Source organism: Cygnus olor, chromosome 27 (assembly GCF_009769625.2).
Source record: "Cygnus olor isolate bCygOlo1 chromosome 27, bCygOlo1.pri.v2, whole genome shotgun sequence".
NCBI classification, from domain to species: Eukaryota; Metazoa; Chordata; class Aves; order Anseriformes; family Anatidae; genus Cygnus; species Cygnus olor.
In genome coordinates this window covers 579,174-596,730 of record NC_049195.1, presented here as the reverse complement: position 1 = coordinate 596,730, position 17,557 = coordinate 579,174, and the positions used below count along the sequence as shown (strand labels likewise).

Sequence of the window (17,557 nt, the reverse complement as noted above, 5' to 3'; positions counted from 1 at the left end):
GGAAAGCTGCCTGGCCAAGAAGGACCTGGGAGTACTGGTTGATAGGCAGCTGAATATGAGCCAGCAGTGTGCTCAGGTGGCCAAGAAGACCAACAGCATCCTCGTTTGTATAAGAAGCAGCGTGGCCAGCAGGTCTAGGGAGGTGATTGTCCCCTTGTACTCGGCTCTGGTGAGGCCGCACCTCGAGTACTGTGTTCAGTTTTGGGCCCCTCGCTACAAGAAGGACATGGAGGTGCTTGAGAGAGTCCAGAGAAGGGCAACGAAGCTGGTGAGGGGTCTGGAGAACAAGTCTTATGAGGAGCGGCTGAGGGAACTGGGGTTGTTTAGCCTGGAGAAGAGGAGGCTCAGGGGAGACCTCATCGCTCTCTATAGGTACCTTAAAGGAGGCTGTAGAGAGGTGGGGGTTGGTCTATTCTCCCATGTGCCTGGTGACAGGACGAGGGGGAATGGGCTAAAGTTGCGCCAGGGGAGGTTTAGGTTGGATATTAGGAAGAACTTCTTTACTGAAAGGGTTGTTAGGCATTGGAATGGACTGCCCAGGGAAGTGGTTGAGTCGCCATCCCTGGAGGTCTTTAAAAGACGTTTAGATGTAGTCCTTAGTGATATGGTTTAGTGGAGGTCTTGTTACTGTTAGGACAGAGGTTGGACTAGATGATCTTGGAGGTCTCTTCCAACCTAGACGATTCTGTGATTCTGTAATACTTATCTCTGTGGGCTGCATGGAAATGTCCCCAGAACAACAAATATACCATGGTTTACACCCCGTGCTTTTTACTTGTAACAGTCTCCTTGCTTGTTCCCCTCTCCAATCCCATTTGCTCCTTTCTACTCTTTGCCCTCCAACTTTTGCTCTTCACATGTATCTGAATTAAGCAACCATGAACCACAGCCAGCCAAGCTTTCTTTTAAGTGGCACAAGATTTGGCAACTCCCAAACCTGTCTACTATTGAGGAGGCCAGCATAGCAGCACGGAAGTATTCAGGACAAGTTACGTACACTCATGCTTTGTAAATGTACCTGCCCTGAATGCTTACTGGCATTCCTCTCAAGGCAGACAGTCTTAGCAAACAGTTCCTCAAAGAGCAAATTAAACAGATATTTAAGCATGAGCAAGTCCAACATTGAGCCATTAGACTTTGACATGTAAGAAACTAATTAATGCATCTATTTTATACTTAAAAGAGTCTGGACTACTTCCAAAACTATCAGGCAGCTTCTGAATAAATTCTGTGATAGGCAAAATGAATTCTACTGTCATTGGTGGCATGAGCTATGAATTACTCTACCTGGTTTCCTGTGCAGTTTTGCAAGTATGCCAGATGAGAACAATAGGATCATTAGCTCTTCCAGCTAAGTGGTCCTCACTACCCTTTACAAAAACACTAGACACTCAGGGGCTAATATGGCTATCACATTTGTCAGAAAACAGCAACTCATGGGAGTTGGGCTATATTTTTCTTCTGCTTGGTAAACTCTGCAGAGGAAACTGTTATTCCAAGCTTCATCCAGAGAAACACAGCATTACTTTAGCCACTGTACCAACACAGCTTCCAATAATAGTGTTTATTTGAACTGCATGAACCGGCCTGCTAAGTACCACCAAAATACAAAAAAGAAGAGAAACAGATCTGACCTTGCTACACACTTAGTCCAGAAAGACATGCACTACACAGACAAGTATCTTTTCTTCTATATTCAGTCCTCTCCACTGCTTACATATGTATTCACATACTAGCTATCTGAGTTGTGACTCACAATACCAACAGTAGTTTTCCTCTAAAAAAAAATATTCTCTTTGCAATGAACCTGTTACTCATATGGACCAGATGATTATGCTTTTACCAGAGCCTGAGGATGAATGCTGGGTTTTACAGAAGTCATAATCATCCCTAGAATTTCACTGCTTGGCAGGATCCATTTAAACTTACTTGCATCCTTTTTTTCTCACTTGTGTCTTACACATGCACAAACTGGGCCCTTCATCATTGGCTGTAAAATCCAAAGGAGCAGCTCTTTCCATCCTCACCAACTACAGTAAAAGCTTATGCAGTAAAAATACTAGATAAACTTTAATTTGGGTTCACAGCATATATTTTTTTATTGTTGTTATTTTTTACATTCATGGCAGCTCTGACCAGTACATGCCATTACCTTCCTCTTGGATACAAGCTTAACTATTCCTACCTCTCTCATAACCCTTCATGGAGCTACGTGCTGAGGCTGGCTTTCCCTCAACTTCACACCCTTCTGCAAATTTAATAGCTCCTCATCCTATAATTATTGCCTTCACAGTCAAAGTATTTGAAGATCCTAAATGTTTTCCAGGCAAATGCCTGCTAGTGCAGGGTCATGAAAAAAAAAATCAAAACAGCTTACTGAGAGTAACCGTGTCATTGATCCTGAAACTGCAGAGTACTCTGTCGACGTTACGGGCATGTCGAAATCCATTTCCTCTCACGACAACCTGAAATGACTCTATAGCAAAAGAAACAGCAGATTATTGATCCATAGGGAAGCAAAGAATTGTCATTCAGACAAGGCACATATTTCAAGAGATTTTCCTTAAGATTTCTCTAAATTAAACTAAAATTTGCAGCTTAAACAATTTGAAATTTATAACTTTTTTAGAATGGAATTTTCACATTCTTCCTACCCCATTTTATTTTGAATTTTTGGAAATGGGAAATAAAATACAACACAAGCATTTTAACTGACCTTCTGTGAAAGCATTAAGACAAATTGGCTTTTCCCCTCCTATGGCTGCCATTTTAAATAGCAGACAGTCAGTCATCTACTGCTGAGCACTGAATTGAGGTCCTTTTTGGAACAAGCAGGGCTGAACGATGAGATCATATCCTCACAAGTCTTTCAGATGACTCTTCGCAGTCCCTTCTTATTCCAGCTACTTGAACCTAGTATTGGGAAAGGTTTATGAGCTTCTTGCAGCCACCAGCATTAAGACTGCCTTGCAAGGAGAGCACTACCTTCATACTTAGATTTTGAATCAGGGCCATAGTCCCAGAAAGTTCAGACAGCAGACACAGGGGCTCACGCTCTACAGCTCCAGGTTGTGAAGGAACCAGCCCCCACAATTCCTGTTGCTATCTAGGAGAGACATTCAGATAATCCCCACTGATGTTTCTTTTGGTGAATGTGGATTGTGCACAAAATGTTTCCAGTCCCAGACAATGCAGGAGTAATCATATTGCATCAGAAATACCACCACAGTTTTAAAATTCCCAGGAGCAACAAGGAACTGGAATTTTCAACACTCAAATTTTTCTCCTCGCACTTTACAGTCCCCATCTTCCTTCATCTCCCTTAAGGACTCACACACGGTACTTCTCAAAAAAAAAAAAAAAAGCAAAGAAAAAAAAGCAGATTTGCTCTGGAATCTGGGCTCTCTTCCAGGTCCCACTCATTTACAGCCAAGCTGCAAATCATCCCACCACATCTAGCCAGGGAAGCTGCCTCACAGGCCCATTATATGTTGTCCAAGAGCATTTGGGCAGAACAGAGGAGAAGAGCTGTGTTCTGGAGTGCAGGGGCTGATGAATACTTAGAGAAATAACAGAAATCTTAACTGCGGGGGAAGAAGAGTTCAAGTACAGTCAAAGAACAGTGTATCAGTGATGTCAGATTAACCATAGTGATCCTGTCTCTGCTTGGGATTGAAATGATCAGATCCAGTACACACCCTGCATTTCTATGTGATGCAAAACCAAGCCATTGGGAAGATGGCATTTCAGACAGAAGTATTGTGGTTAAAAGCTCATTACTCAGAAGTGTCTGGGACCAGTCTGCAGTGCAAGAGGTGCCTTGGGTAACAGAGTCCTTGTTCTATCCTTCAAAAAATAAACAAACTGCAACCGGTCTTCAAGACTGTGCACAAAACCAAGTAAACTTGGGGTGTCAGAGCTAAACCTGCCAAATTTATCTCCAAAAGTCACCAATGCAACTAACTCTCATTCAGTGACACTATCATTAGACTCAAAGTCTTAACTGGTAGAATTAGCTTCAGTTTGAAAGCAACAGAGTATTTGCCCAAATTCAGAGATTAAACCTTCAGTTGAGCTGGGAAGACCTTATTGCTCTCTCCAACTACCTGAAAGAAAGTTGTGGGGAGCTGGGAGTCAGACTCTTCTTGCAGATAACTACTGATAGGAGTAGAGGGAATGACCTCAAGTTGCTCCAGGGGAGGTTTAGGTTGGAAATGAGGAGACATTTCTTTTCAGAAAGAGTAGTGAGGCATTGGAACAGGTTGCCCAGGGAAGTGGTGGAGTCACTGTGGGGGGGTGTTCAACGAAAAAGAAACCTTTTGCTTAAGGACATGGTTTAGTGGTTGACATTGGTCATAGGGTGATGGTTGGACCAGACAATCTTGAAGGTCTTTTCCAACCTTAATGATTCTATGATTCTATGATTTAAGTAACTGTTTGCATTTTTCAAGGTTAACACTGCTCCTCATGTAAATCACTGGCCAAATTCCAATGTGGACAGTTTATATAAATCCTCTCTACATTTCCTCTCATCTGGCTTTGCTGGATGCAGCTTTACCTTATACCTAAATTCTCATTAAGACACACTGAATGGGAGTGATAAGATGTATAAGTAACTAGCAAGCATATTAGAAAGTGTTAAGTATAAATCATGGTTGTAAATCATCTTCTGGCTTATGACGTTACATAAACATCATTTTTATCACTTGCTTAAGCATGACAAATCCTCTATAAATGCGTAAAGTGAATCCTAGTTTTCATACAATTTCCTTCCTTTCCCAACCATTTATGAAACATCGCTGCACTATATCATTATCACTACAATGATCATCTAACATTCTCAGGTAGACATAAACCTGTTTTAGAACTATTTAAATGGCCAGCCAAAATCAGAAATAGATAACTATGAATTATAATTCTAAGAACTATAATTCATGTCAATTATGCCATCCTGGCTTCAAAACACAACTATTATAGTGACGTGCATGGAATGCAAAACTGACCCCTAATAGTTATTGGGCATTTAGCCTGGTATCTTGCATCCATCAGGAAAATTTGATGCCTCTGTAAGTTTAGGAATACAGACAGATAGTTGCTCCAGGAATAAGAAATGCAGGAAGGGTGATTAAAGCAACTGCTAAGCAAGTGAAAACAAAGAAGAAATGACGATTGGCCTTCTTATTTGGAGTACCAAGTCAAGAATATGAGATGCAGAACTTGTCAGGAACTCATCTTTCTCTGCAAACTCTTCAGCTCTGCTCCCAAAATCTCTGCTTAATCAACTGCTATACATTCAACAAACAGTTAGGAAACACTTCATAAAAATCAAATATTTCACAGAAATCTAAAGGAAGAATCTAAAATGATTCACAAGCTTTCTTCCAAAAAGGATGAGTTCTGCTGAACACAGAAATACTTGCCAGGACTTTAAAGCCACCACGTACATAGTGCAATCATACTAGATCGAGCACACAAAGGGGTAGTGTGATTCACACAAGTAATCTGAACAATATTTAAATTCTAGTCCTCAGTCACTGTATCAGTCCTAAAGGCTTAAGATATGCTTAAAGATACCTTTAAATCAAAGTTTGCTCATTTGAGATTTTGCTAGTTTCTCAAGAAGCACTTCCCTCAATCCTCTAAGGTGAGAATTTGCAAAATTCTAAACCTAATCACAGTCTTTTCTGATTTTATTCTGTAATTTCGCAGCTTATCAACTTCAAGTTTGGCACAGTCTGAGTAAGACAGGCTGCTTTGACTGAAAGATCATTTAGGCAAAACTGTCAAATTCAAGCCTTTTCTGTAAGAAAACCTCATTTTATACCACCTGGTAGAAATAGGAAAAATGCAAACTACTGTAAGATAAAAAAGAATTTCACCAAAAAAGTAAAAGATTTAGCTCCAGTTAATTAGAGCTCCTGCACTCTATAGCAATTAGAGAGAGAGAGATTTTAGGCAAAATAAACATCTAGAACCTCTATTTATACTTACCTCCTGCACATATACTGGAAGGCTCTGCAGCCAGAATTTCAATACATGATTTCTTCAAAATCTAAAAAACAGAAAATAAATGTCATGAATTATCCGAGAATCGTTTCTCTAGAGGCACACAAATATGAAAGCTTGAGCACTTGTTCTCATCTAAATGCTTAACTCAACATTGAAAATTGCATTTATGTCACAACTATGTCATCTTAGCTTTCCACTGTAATTCATCCATACTGCCATATATCTTTGCCCTTCCACCACAAGGTATTGCTATTTAGGAAGGCAACTGATTCCCACACTCCAATATCTCAGCACAATCTTGCCTGGGTCAGTGGTACAGGGTAGTACACAGACTAATTCTCCATAACAACTAAGATGCACTCTGAAGGGTTCGTGAGGCAGTGACATTGCCCTCACTTTGGAGTCACACCTTCCTCCCCAAAATTATTTTGGGGCCCAAAACTCCAAACTTTATATGAAAATATCCTAGGAACGTCTATTCTTGAGTCTCAGCAAGGGGGTTCAAACTTCTTATGTTTCTAACCCAATCTATGAGAGCATACCTGAGTAGATCCTCAAAGTCGCACTGTGATTTCACGTGAAGATGTAGGACAATTGTTCTAGACTTAAAGCAGGCTTGTTTCCACTTAGATTAAGTTGGCAAGAAATTTAAATTAAGCAGTATTTCTTTGTAAGGGCTGGCACTGCCTTAAACCACGTTACAAGTAGGCAGTAATTTACACAAATGCTTCGGCATCAGGCTTGGCAGACTACTTGCAAGTCAAGAGGATCACACTAGATTTGGACACATTTTATTCCCATAGTACGTTAGAATTGCTCAAGCTGTTATTTGCAAATATCAGCCTTTCACCGGCTCTGAAGACTAACTCAAATTCTTCACTGCACACAGTCAGCAAACTTGTGACAGCATCTGTGAGCCCCTGTGAAAACAGCAGCAGTGACCAAGAGTAGTGGGTGTTCAGGATTGGGCTGAGCAGTTCCTACACAAGGCAATTCTGATCAAAATTTAGGTCAGCTCTAAGAGGCAAGTAAATGTCAGCCAAGCATCATGACTCAAATCCAACATGAAAATTATTTTCCCAACTTTAAATTGAAACATCTGTGAGGAAAGAAAAGCAACCAATACAATAGATTCTGAAAGAGATAGTCAGGTTGTTCTTTTTTTTTTTCCTCTGCAGTCATGGCTCTGTGACTTTTATCTAATTGCAAAAGGTACACATAGAGCCATTATTTTTTTAAAAACTTTTAAACGAAAGTTTGATTTACTCAGAAGCAGGGCTGGTGGAGACTGAAAGGGTATCAAGGGACTGAAGGAACCAGAACCATCTGAGCCACTGGCAGCCTGGCAAGTGAGGAGAAAGATTTGCAGGAACAAGACTGTACAGGAACTGTTAAGAGGAAGAAAGAAAGAGAGAGAGAAAGTCAACAGCTGAGAGCTGAGCTGAAAAGCATTAGAAGAATTTAAAAGAGTTAGTAAAATACACAGGGAAAAAAAAAAAAGTGGACCGTAAGAACACTCTTCCGAAGAATCTGCAGCTTGCTATCCTTTCATGTTGTGCCATTCCTCTGCTACCCACCCCTTACTCATTCCAGGTTCTGCTGCTCTGAATATACAACATTTTTCTCCCACAGTGACTGGCATGTCTAATGAACATAACTAAGACTTGACATTTTTCCAAGTATTTTTTCCTCTCCACTGAAAAAATGTCTCATATAAGAATAGACCATTTTTCACATTTTTCCAAATTCTCCTTTACTTTCTGTTCCCTTCACCCTCAGCATGCCCAAACCAAAATGTTTAATGTATATTTCTTCTCTTCATTAATTTTCATCAACAAAGTGAAAGAGGAAGGAAGCAAATGATTTGGAGAACAAAAGTGTGAAAAATACAATAAATATTTTCATTTTAAAAATTAAGTAAAACCACACATGTCTGAGTCTGAAATTCATGACTTCTATTCAGTTATTTGCAAACAAACACACAGTAAATGAAATCAGATTGGGGGGTGAAATATCAAGTGTCTTATGCAGAGCTCCTTTCCAGTTTGATCCAATTCATAAACATGTCTATAAAGCTCACCCTAATGACGTTGGTTTTTGTTGTTTGTTTGGGTTTTTTTGTTTGTTTGTTTGTTTTAGTGTCAATTGCAATATTTATTTTGATTTAGAATAAAAAATTTCCGATGTTCCAAGCACCTTAACTTAAAATGAAATTCAGGCAGCAGTAACTATTGCAAAAGAATTTCTTTATGTCTCTTCCTTATTATAAAAATACATTGAAAAAGACTACAACTTATTTACAGTGGAAGATTCCACCTGATTGTCTGTTCTCTTGCTTTCTGAGGACTGCACAGCCTCGAGTAGGTTGTAGGTGTGTTCATTCACTGGGCTGGCTCCCCAGGAAAGCAAAGTGACATGCAATAGTGGTGATGTAATCTCCCAGCTGACTGCCTGTAAACAACTCCAACTGACTCCACATCCTCATTTCCATACAGAGAACTACAACACTGCTCCATGGCCTCAAGGCAGCTTGCCTTGAGATCAGTGCAGAAAAGTATCTGAAGCACTTGCTTACACTTTCTGAGGAGACATCCCATTGTCTTTGGCAGCATGTGCTTAATGGCCAAGCTCAGCTTCCCAAATCAGTCTCCTGTTGTACTACTCTATGGGACTCCAATTATGCTCCAGCTTCACACATGCTCCTGGGAGGATCTCTTGCTAGTATTTGCTGACGTGTCAAACAAAAAATGCAACACATCCTTGTGGATGTGTGAAATGGTTTTATTTTTCAGAGTTGTCTGTCAGCACAGAACTGAATTTAGCATTATCTATGACTAATTTAGCTTTCTGCCAGGTGATGTTTTGAAGGCCAAGAAACCGGAGAGGTACTCCAAGTCACCTGGGCCCTTTTAGAAATAAAGGGAAGAAAGGGAGTGAAACTCTCCAACTGCTGGTACCTTTTGTTGGCATCCACAAGCATGCAGCCTGACTACTTCACCAGAGCAGCTGCATAATATTTATAATTGTTTTCCACTGAATTTGGGAATTCTCATTAGCAAACAGGATGCTGAAGTTTAATGGACAGTTTCTGCCTTCTCAGTGTTAGTGTGAATGACCTATAGTCTAAGGCTAGGTATTCATTATCAAGCTCCGTTGGATTATTAAATAACAAACTCTACTGCCAATTACAAAAGAGTAATTTATTTGTGAAGTGTTTCCTGCCCAACAATATCTGCATGAACTAAGAAAAATAAATACATTTAAGTCATTTTTTTAAAAGATGAATTTGGGGGAAGCAAGCAAAAGTAGAAAGTGTAATTACAACCACTGAAAGTAACAACAAACACCATTCAGGTGAGACTGGGGTTCACAATCCTCTTTAGATGGGCAATCTATCTAGCTAAGCCAAGAGGCTTGCTTTCCTGACTTTCTCTTTGGCCTATGTAGAAAGCTTGGCTCTGAAGGAAGACAGATTCAGAACATCCATGTGAAGCTCCTGCTCTGAACTGCCCACTGTTTGAACAGCTAGCTCAGGATGAGTACATAAATCACCATGTTTCTCATACTTGGTCTATCATGCATTCACACTGAATTCTCAAAAAAGTTCCACACTACACAGACCCAGGACTGCTGTTTGTCCCAGAAGACATTTCTGTAACAGAATTATTTGAAGATAATGTATTTCCAAGCTAAAATTTCTTGCTTGAAGGCAAATCTAAGCAGATATAAGACTTGAAAAATACTGGAAGCAGGAGGACACCACTGGATGATGGTATACAGGAGATTAAATGTAAAGAGATTAATAATTTGCACCATTTATAAGGAAAGGATGCAGTCTTACAATACAAACTAGTTCATACTGTATCATTCCTCATACATCTTAACTGCTTCATGAAGGACCCTGCAGCTTTCTCAGTGAATCTTATCTAAGGGACCTGGGATTATGTCTCTATTTGAGATACGCTTTGTGGTAGGGTCACTGTTTAACACATAGCAAGGATCAGGGAGTATTCTTGCTCCAAGCCACTGCTCTTTCAGTCAGTTTGGGTTAAAGGCTCAAAAGAAAGCAATGACTGGATCCTGTCCTGACTCTCATGTTGCTTCATAGTTCACTGCCTCCAGCACTCCTATCAAAGACATGGAGCAGTAGAGGAACTTGAGTTTCATGTTTTCCTTGTAAGACTTGCTCTGTTTGCTTTCAATTGACAAATTATGATCCATAGAAGTTTTTCATAAAAAAATACAACACAAAGAAAAATAACCAATTACTCAAGTTCCTTCAACTTTTTTTTTTCTAAAATTACAGCAATCAGGTGTCCAAATCTCATGGCTCTTTCAACATGAAAATGGTCTCCTGTGAAGACCATTTGAGGCCTGGATCTAGTGGAGTCCCTCAAGAGTCAGTGGTATTCAATATATTCATCAGCCTGAATGAGTGAACAGGGTGCACTGTCAGCAAGTTTGCTGATGACACTAAACTGGGAGGAGTGGCTGACATGCCAGAAGGCTGTGCTGCCATCCAGCAAGACCTAGATAGGCTGGAGAGTTGGGAGGGGAGAAATTTAATGAAATATAACGAGGACAACTGTAGAGTCCTGCATCTGGGCAAGAACAACTCCAGGACCAGTATAAGTTGGGGACTGACCTGTTGGAGAGCAGTGAAGGGGAGAGGCACCTGGGGGTCCTGGTGGACAGCAGGATGATCATGAGCCAGCACTGAGCCCTTGTGGCCAAGAAGGCTGATGGCATCCTGGGGTGTATCAGAAGGGGTGTGATTAGTAGGTCAAGAGAGGTTCTTCTCCCCCTCTACTCTGCCCCGGTGACACCACATCTAGAATACTGCGTCCAGTTCTGGGCCCCTCAGTTCAAGAAGGACAGGGAACTGCTTGAGAGAGTCCAGCACAGAGCCACGAGGATGATTAAGGGAGTGGAGCATCTCCCTTATGAGGAAAGGCTGAGGGAGCTGGGTCTCTTTAGCTTGGAGGAGACTGAGGGGTGACCTTATTCATGTTTATAAATCTGTAAAGAGTGGGTGTCAGAAGGATGGAGCCAGGCTCTTCTCGGTGACATCTAATGATAAGGCTAGGGGCAATGGGTGCAAGCTGGAACACAGGAGGTTCATCTTAAATAAGAGAAGAAACTTCTTCATGGTGAGGGTGACAGAACTCCAGAACAGGCTGCCCAGGGGGGGTTGTGGAGTCTTCTCTGGAGACGTTCAAGGACTGCCTGGATGTGTTCCTGTGTGGCCTGATCTGGGTGTTCCTGCTCTGGCAGGGGGATTGGACTAGATGATCTTTCAAGGTCCCTTCCAATCCCTAACATTCTGTGATTCTGTGAAGACAAATGCTTGGTGTACATCAAGAAAGAGGTGCTTTGCATGGACAATGAAGGACTGAGATAGTTTGTTTTCTGGCAAGAACAAGTATCTACAGATTCTTTACTTTTCCACTGAATAATTAATTTCCTTCTTGCCATTCCATTTACACACCTTTCTACACAGCCTATTGCAATCCCAGGAGTTGGACTCTATGATTCTTGTGGGTCCCTCCCAAACCAGGATATTCTATATTCTACAATCACTCCAGTGCAAAGCACTATCTGCTTTATAGGATATGTGCTGGAATTCAGACTCTCTGGAAGGGATGAGAGAAAGCATGATCCCCATATGACAGTGCTACCATGCTTTCAGAAAGAGATCAGGTCATAGACTCACTACTGTGCAATTACTGGTTATGACCCTCCCTTTCAGGGCTGATAAATCTTACACCAGTCAGCTGAAGTGGTTCTTGATTAAGTTCCTAGAGGCTGAAGTCTTCCTATTCTCTTAAACACAACTGGAAAGGGAGTCAGAACTGCTTCTGGAATTCATTAAAAACAGCTGCAAAGGGAATGCAGGGCTGGGAAGCAAACTCATGTATTTTGTTGCTTTCTTAAATGACATGTAACACCTGATTGTCTAAGAGAATTGAGGCAGTAGTCCCACACTTGGACAGTGCCAAGAAAACCAATACACAAGGGATTCCTTCAACATGCAAGAGCACTAGGGAAAATCGTGCCTATGCTGAGGGAATAGGTTTTTTGCATGGTACTACGTGGTCAGAATAGTTTGTAACTGCTGTAAACACAGAAATCTGAGACACTCCCCCTGGTGAACCTACCCTCAAGTAGAAAGTTGTACATTTCATCTGTTTTATCAACTAAAAAAGCCTATACCAAAATGAACAAAACACGTCCCTAAAAGGAATTCCCATCCTTCTTTGTAGCCATAGTAAGCAATCTAATTAAAATGGTTATGAGCAAAGGAAAAGAAAAATACTGAAAGTGATCTGAAAATACACTGTTTTCTAATGATCGTTTGGCACTTTTTACACTTAGAATAAAAATGGCATATACATCTGCTCATATATTCCTTTGCCTGCTCTGTTAAGGGAGGCCCTGGTCCTAGGTGAGACAGGATTATGCCACTCAAAGTTTTAGATCTAGAAACGGAGATGCCTTACGAAGCTCTACTATTTGCCAGTAGAGACCACAGAACTATTTGCATGACATGTACACGAAACACAGGAAAGTGATCAATCCATGCTGCCTCTCCACTTGTCAGGTGAACAAGTAGTTTATCCCAGCCATTCAGAAATGCACCAGCTCTTATACAGTGCACCCAGCCCCTAAAGGAAATGCCAGCAGTTGATCAATATGAATTGAGGAACATAGGTCTGGAGGAAAAAAAAAAAATAATGACATCAGGAGGCCAAATATGGAAAGCAGAGTTTTCAGGATTTTGGCATACGTAACAGGATCCCTTCCGTCATTCTAATCAGGTCAGCTGTGCAGCACATCCATCAGGACAGAAAGGACACTAATCAACCAGGGAGATGGAGATCAAAAAGTGCTCTAATGCCTCATATGGAGCGTGCTCTAACATGTTTCTGCTTACCCACACTGGGGAAGCCATTTTATAAATTGTCACAAAGTACCTAGTAATATAAATTAGGTGTGTTACATCAAGAAGCAAGATATATGAAGATAAAAATGGGCTCAAAGCTTCCTGTATTTTGACCTGTTTATAAACTCAATCTTGAAGTAACAATATTAGTACAAATAAAGGTTTATTTGGACCAAATGTTTAAGTGATTTATTAGCAGTCAGTGGGTCCTTGTGAAAACAGGAAAATTAAACCTTCAACTGTGCAGGTTAACACAAACTAACAGGCATGCATGCAAATACACGCTTAAAAATACTTACAGAATCTATGATTCCCTGAAGGGCTTCAAAACCATCATTCACTGGAAAGACATGATCTTTGCTGTCGGCAATTCTAGCCAGCTGACAGAATGGTAAAAGTAAATAAAACAGAAATGAAAAGAATGAGATAAATTAGCCAGTAGGCAGAAAAACTAGAGTTCTTCAGAATCACTTACTTGCAAATTCTCTAAGTACTCTTTATGGATTGCTAATGCTTTACAGTTTGTCAAGTATTGAAAAGTTCAGCCTGACTGATTTTAGGAAGCTCATTACCAACTTCCTAAAATCAGAAGGAATCAGAAAAGTCTTCCTTAACTTTAAAAACAAGACAGAACACAGCTTCCACCAATGTTCAGAGCCTATGACTCTTTAGTACAAAAAACCTGCCTCGTACATGACTATTAAGCACCCAGCACAGTAACTCTCCAGCCAAAATAGCTAAGCACCTGCATGAGAGGCAACAAAGCTGATGCAGCAAAGCACTTCAGCACATACATCATTTAAATCAAGGAACTAATCAAAATGATCCAGTGTTTTTTCCCGTAGAGAAAACTAATGCAAGTTACACACCTCCTGGAGGTACAGGCTTGATTCACCCTTCCTGTCAGGACAGAGATCAGACCACTTGTACTAGGCTCAACCATTAGAGAACAGAGAAGAAAGCGGGGAGCTAACAGGAGATATTGTCCAAGTGGAGGAAAAGGAAGCAGAAGGGCATTTGGAATCCCACATGGGAAGGAAGAGGGCCATTCATGAGGTGGTGGTGGGAAGAAAGAGAAGGAGAACTGGGATACCACCCGTAAAGAGATGCATGCAGGTTCACTTGCCAATAGTATGAGAAGGGTTAAGGCAAAATTACAAGCCCAATTCAGAAATAATGAGCTCTCCACGCATCTGCTGGAGCATAATCAAGTTTTACTGCTGCAAGGCTGTTTGTTATAGTAATTCTCTCCCATGGCAGAGGTAGCATCACCCAGCAGGCCTCTTTGGCGTTTCTGGTAGCATTGCAAATTGGAAGCAGCAGACTAGCCACACATTCGTCTCTAAACCCCAGTGGCTCCACCTTTCCCGCTCATGTCACTCAAAACTTCCATTTCTCAAGCAAAATACCCAACTGCCAACCTCATGGTTTGAGTACATGGAGAAATATTCCAGGCAGCCTTCCCCTGCCTACTCCATGTAGAGTATTAAAGCTGCTTACTGCTTGATGGCACAAGATACAGTAGTTTCTCTTAACCAGGATGTTTACGGCTCCTGGAACTCATTTCCCATAGTCCACCTCCAAGTGCCTTCTGGAACATCACACATGATCGTCTAATTCCAGTTAATTTCTTCAGCATGTAAATGACTTCACGGATCAGCTGTCTCTGAGATCTGCCACCTTAGATCTAGCCTTTGCTATTTTTATTCTGTCCTTGCTTTTCTTATGACTTGTTTTTCTTATGATGGGCAACTCTAGCATCTGGTTTTGATTCAAAGGAGATGGCTCTAAACTGTCCTGTGAGATTTCCTTTTGAGAACAGAGGGTTTAAGCTTGGAGACTCACCAAGAAGCACCAGATTAAAAATCCTTCAGTCTCAAAATGAAACCTGCAATAGCAAGCAGCTTCCCACTATCCACAGTGCAACAACAGGTGCCCTGCTTTTCCTAAGGTGTGATGCACTGGGGCAGCTACCTGGAAAGGACCATTTTCAGCAATCCTGGACTCTGCTGTAGAATTTCAAGGAAGACTGAGCCCCCATTCAAATGGTGTTTTGCAATTTGTTTTGTTTCCTAATCCAAACAAATAATCAGAGTTTGAAGCTTTGTAAAAAGAGCTCTATTCAACAAGTTTTTCAGCACTCCATTTAGGAGCTGTACAAGACTTTCACTCATGTTGGAAAATGATAACGTCAATGTTATGCTTGGTGTGAAATATTATTCATGGATATACTAAAATTCATGATGGATCTAGAAGACATTCTGTCATTAATGGGGAGAAACAGTAAAACATTAGTGTCACTAATGAAGCTGATTTTTTTCCATAAAACTGAGACATTGCCACATAACACTTCAGTTTCTCAAGCTTTTCTTTCACATAACTACACTGTAAAAAGCAAAATCCCCACAACCCTCTGTCTACAGCTTAAGCCATACTGATTTGATATTCATATGTCTCTTCCCTGCTTTCCCCCAACAATTGGCAAGAGTTGCTGTGGCATATATGGAGATAAAGATGGAAGGGGCTTAAAAGCAACACACAGAGCAAGGAACTTCAGGTAGTCACTTTAGATTGTCAAACAGTCAACAGAAAGAGAAAAGAGATTCATGAGTGTGTGCCTGTGTTCAACATGTACCTTTGCCAAATACCCCAGTAAACACAGTGAGTGCCTTGTTTACCTGGGTCTCATTGAAGTCTTTCACACCAACACAGTATACTGTTGCTCCCAGGTCTCGTGACCGATTAGCCTGGAATAAGGAAAGGTAGGATGACATGAACAAGAAGGAATGCAGATTTCTAAAAGGTCTTAATCATTAATTTAGGCTTTATCCATAAAGTGAGCAATGTGGTCATGCCACAAACAGATGTTATCTGCTGCTAGAGTACTATTTGCTTGGTAAAACAAAACCCAACATATTCTGTGTTTCTTTTTAAACCTAATTATCTATTTGTTCCTTCCCAAACCAAAAAATATATAACACTTATGAGCTCTCAAGTAGTATGTTCGCCTCTAAAAACAAATGTATTTTTCTTGTGTATTTTTGATTTCAGAAAGAAACATTATTAGTGGAAATTTTGTATTTGATCATCTGAAAGGTTTTTTGATGCTACAGAAAATTACAAGACATTACAGAAAATGAACAACATTCATCCTTTTTCTTTGGTCTTTACTTTTTGTGAAGAAAAGAAGCCTAAGTGAGAAGATTCAGGGATCTTCCAAAGCATTTTAGTAAATTTCAGCTGTGAATTATTTCTACCTCCAATGTCATTTTAACTGGAAGTTTTTAAAAACCCTTTCTTCCTATGAACAGTGACAGTTTTAATGAGTCAGATGTATTGCTACTGTTAATGTTTATCTCTAAGATTCATGTCTGAAGAAGGTGAAAGTGAACTTTTGTCACTAGAAGAAATATCTCCCCTATCTTTTGCCTTAGAAGCAGTGTAAAACCAGATATTTTGCTGTTCCCTGGCTAAAAATGTGCAAGACTTACCTCCCTCTCAGAATAAAAAAATAGATCTTCATGGAGTTCTCCATCTGTCAATGCAATGATGACACTTGCAGTTCTGTAACCTAAACACACAAATTTCTTTAGCCCCATGTTTTGAGTCACATTTGTTAAATTATCATAGAAAACATCCTGCTAATGAGCTGTTAGCTGTTAGCTAGCACCTAAAGGACTAGAAATGGTTACCATCAATCCCATATCCTTACTCACTTCAGCCAACTAATTTTCAGAAGACATGAACTTCTGCACACTTTTTCCACTTAGGCATCCGCCTACACCACCAGTTTTATTCCATACACCATACTCTTTTGACAATGATTTTTAACTGAAAGTATCTCATACCTATTTCAATATTTCAGACCAGTAGATTTAACTGCAGCTATCAAGAAAAAGTATGCAAAGTGTCCTTAGTTATTCCTAGTTTTATTAATGTTGTCAATTCAAGAAATCCAGAAAGTTTCAGCTTGTGATGAAAAGCTGAATTGGGGTTTAAACAGATTTGGTAGGAAAATGACCTATATTCTTCAGTCTTTCCATGTAACATGTTTCAGCAACATGGTTGAAGGTTGCAGTCTGCCCCACGAATTGATTATAACTTGGGTTTTACATGTTTATGTTAATTTTCAGGAGCAAATAAAATTAAATCACATTTCTGGCTTACTACTGATCTAAAGGAGCTCTGTGGGTATATCTTGCACAAACACTGTTATGGAAAGTTAATGGCTAAGTGTTCTGAGGCATGTAAATTATCAGTCTTAAAACTTCATCAATAATCTAGGTGATTTTCCTGCTACTATGAGCAGCTGTGCCTTTAACACTGTTGCTGAAGAGCCAAAATTCCAAGAACCAAATTATTCTGAGATGATTTCTTTTGGGTCTGTTTGCTTTTTGATCTCAGATGTAAATTTGCATTCAGCTTGTGAATTCAGGCACCTGAAGCCTGTACTGTGTTCTTGATACCAAGGAACAAGAGACTGGAGCAAGCGGAATGTCCTCTTGCAATTCTGAATTCACATCCATCTCACAGTTACTGAAGATCTGGATACCTAATTTTTCTTGGTGCTACTTAAAAATCCCCCATTTTAAAGAATGTGGTAAT

The 17,557-nt window shown here is 40.3% G+C and overlaps 1 protein-coding gene across 3 annotated transcripts in view; it reads right to left on the bottom strand.

Annotated features, from left to right (window-relative positions):
• ANTXR1 (ANTXR cell adhesion molecule 1) overlaps positions 1-17,557 on the bottom strand; it is a 117,332-nt gene that overhangs the window by 83,263 nt on the left and 16,512 nt on the right. For all 3 annotated transcript variants that reach the window (XM_040538252.1, XM_040538251.1, XM_040538253.1), the window contains exons 6-10: positions 16,444-16,523; positions 15,631-15,699; positions 13,252-13,332; positions 5,992-6,052; positions 2,378-2,476 (exon numbers count right to left, since the gene is read on the bottom strand). In XM_040538252.1, the coding sequence (XP_040394186.1) occupies positions 2,378-2,476; positions 5,992-6,052; positions 13,252-13,332; positions 15,631-15,699; positions 16,444-16,523 (390 nt within the window). The remainder of the gene's footprint in view (positions 1-2,377; positions 2,477-5,991; positions 6,053-13,251; positions 13,333-15,630; positions 15,700-16,443; positions 16,524-17,557) is intronic.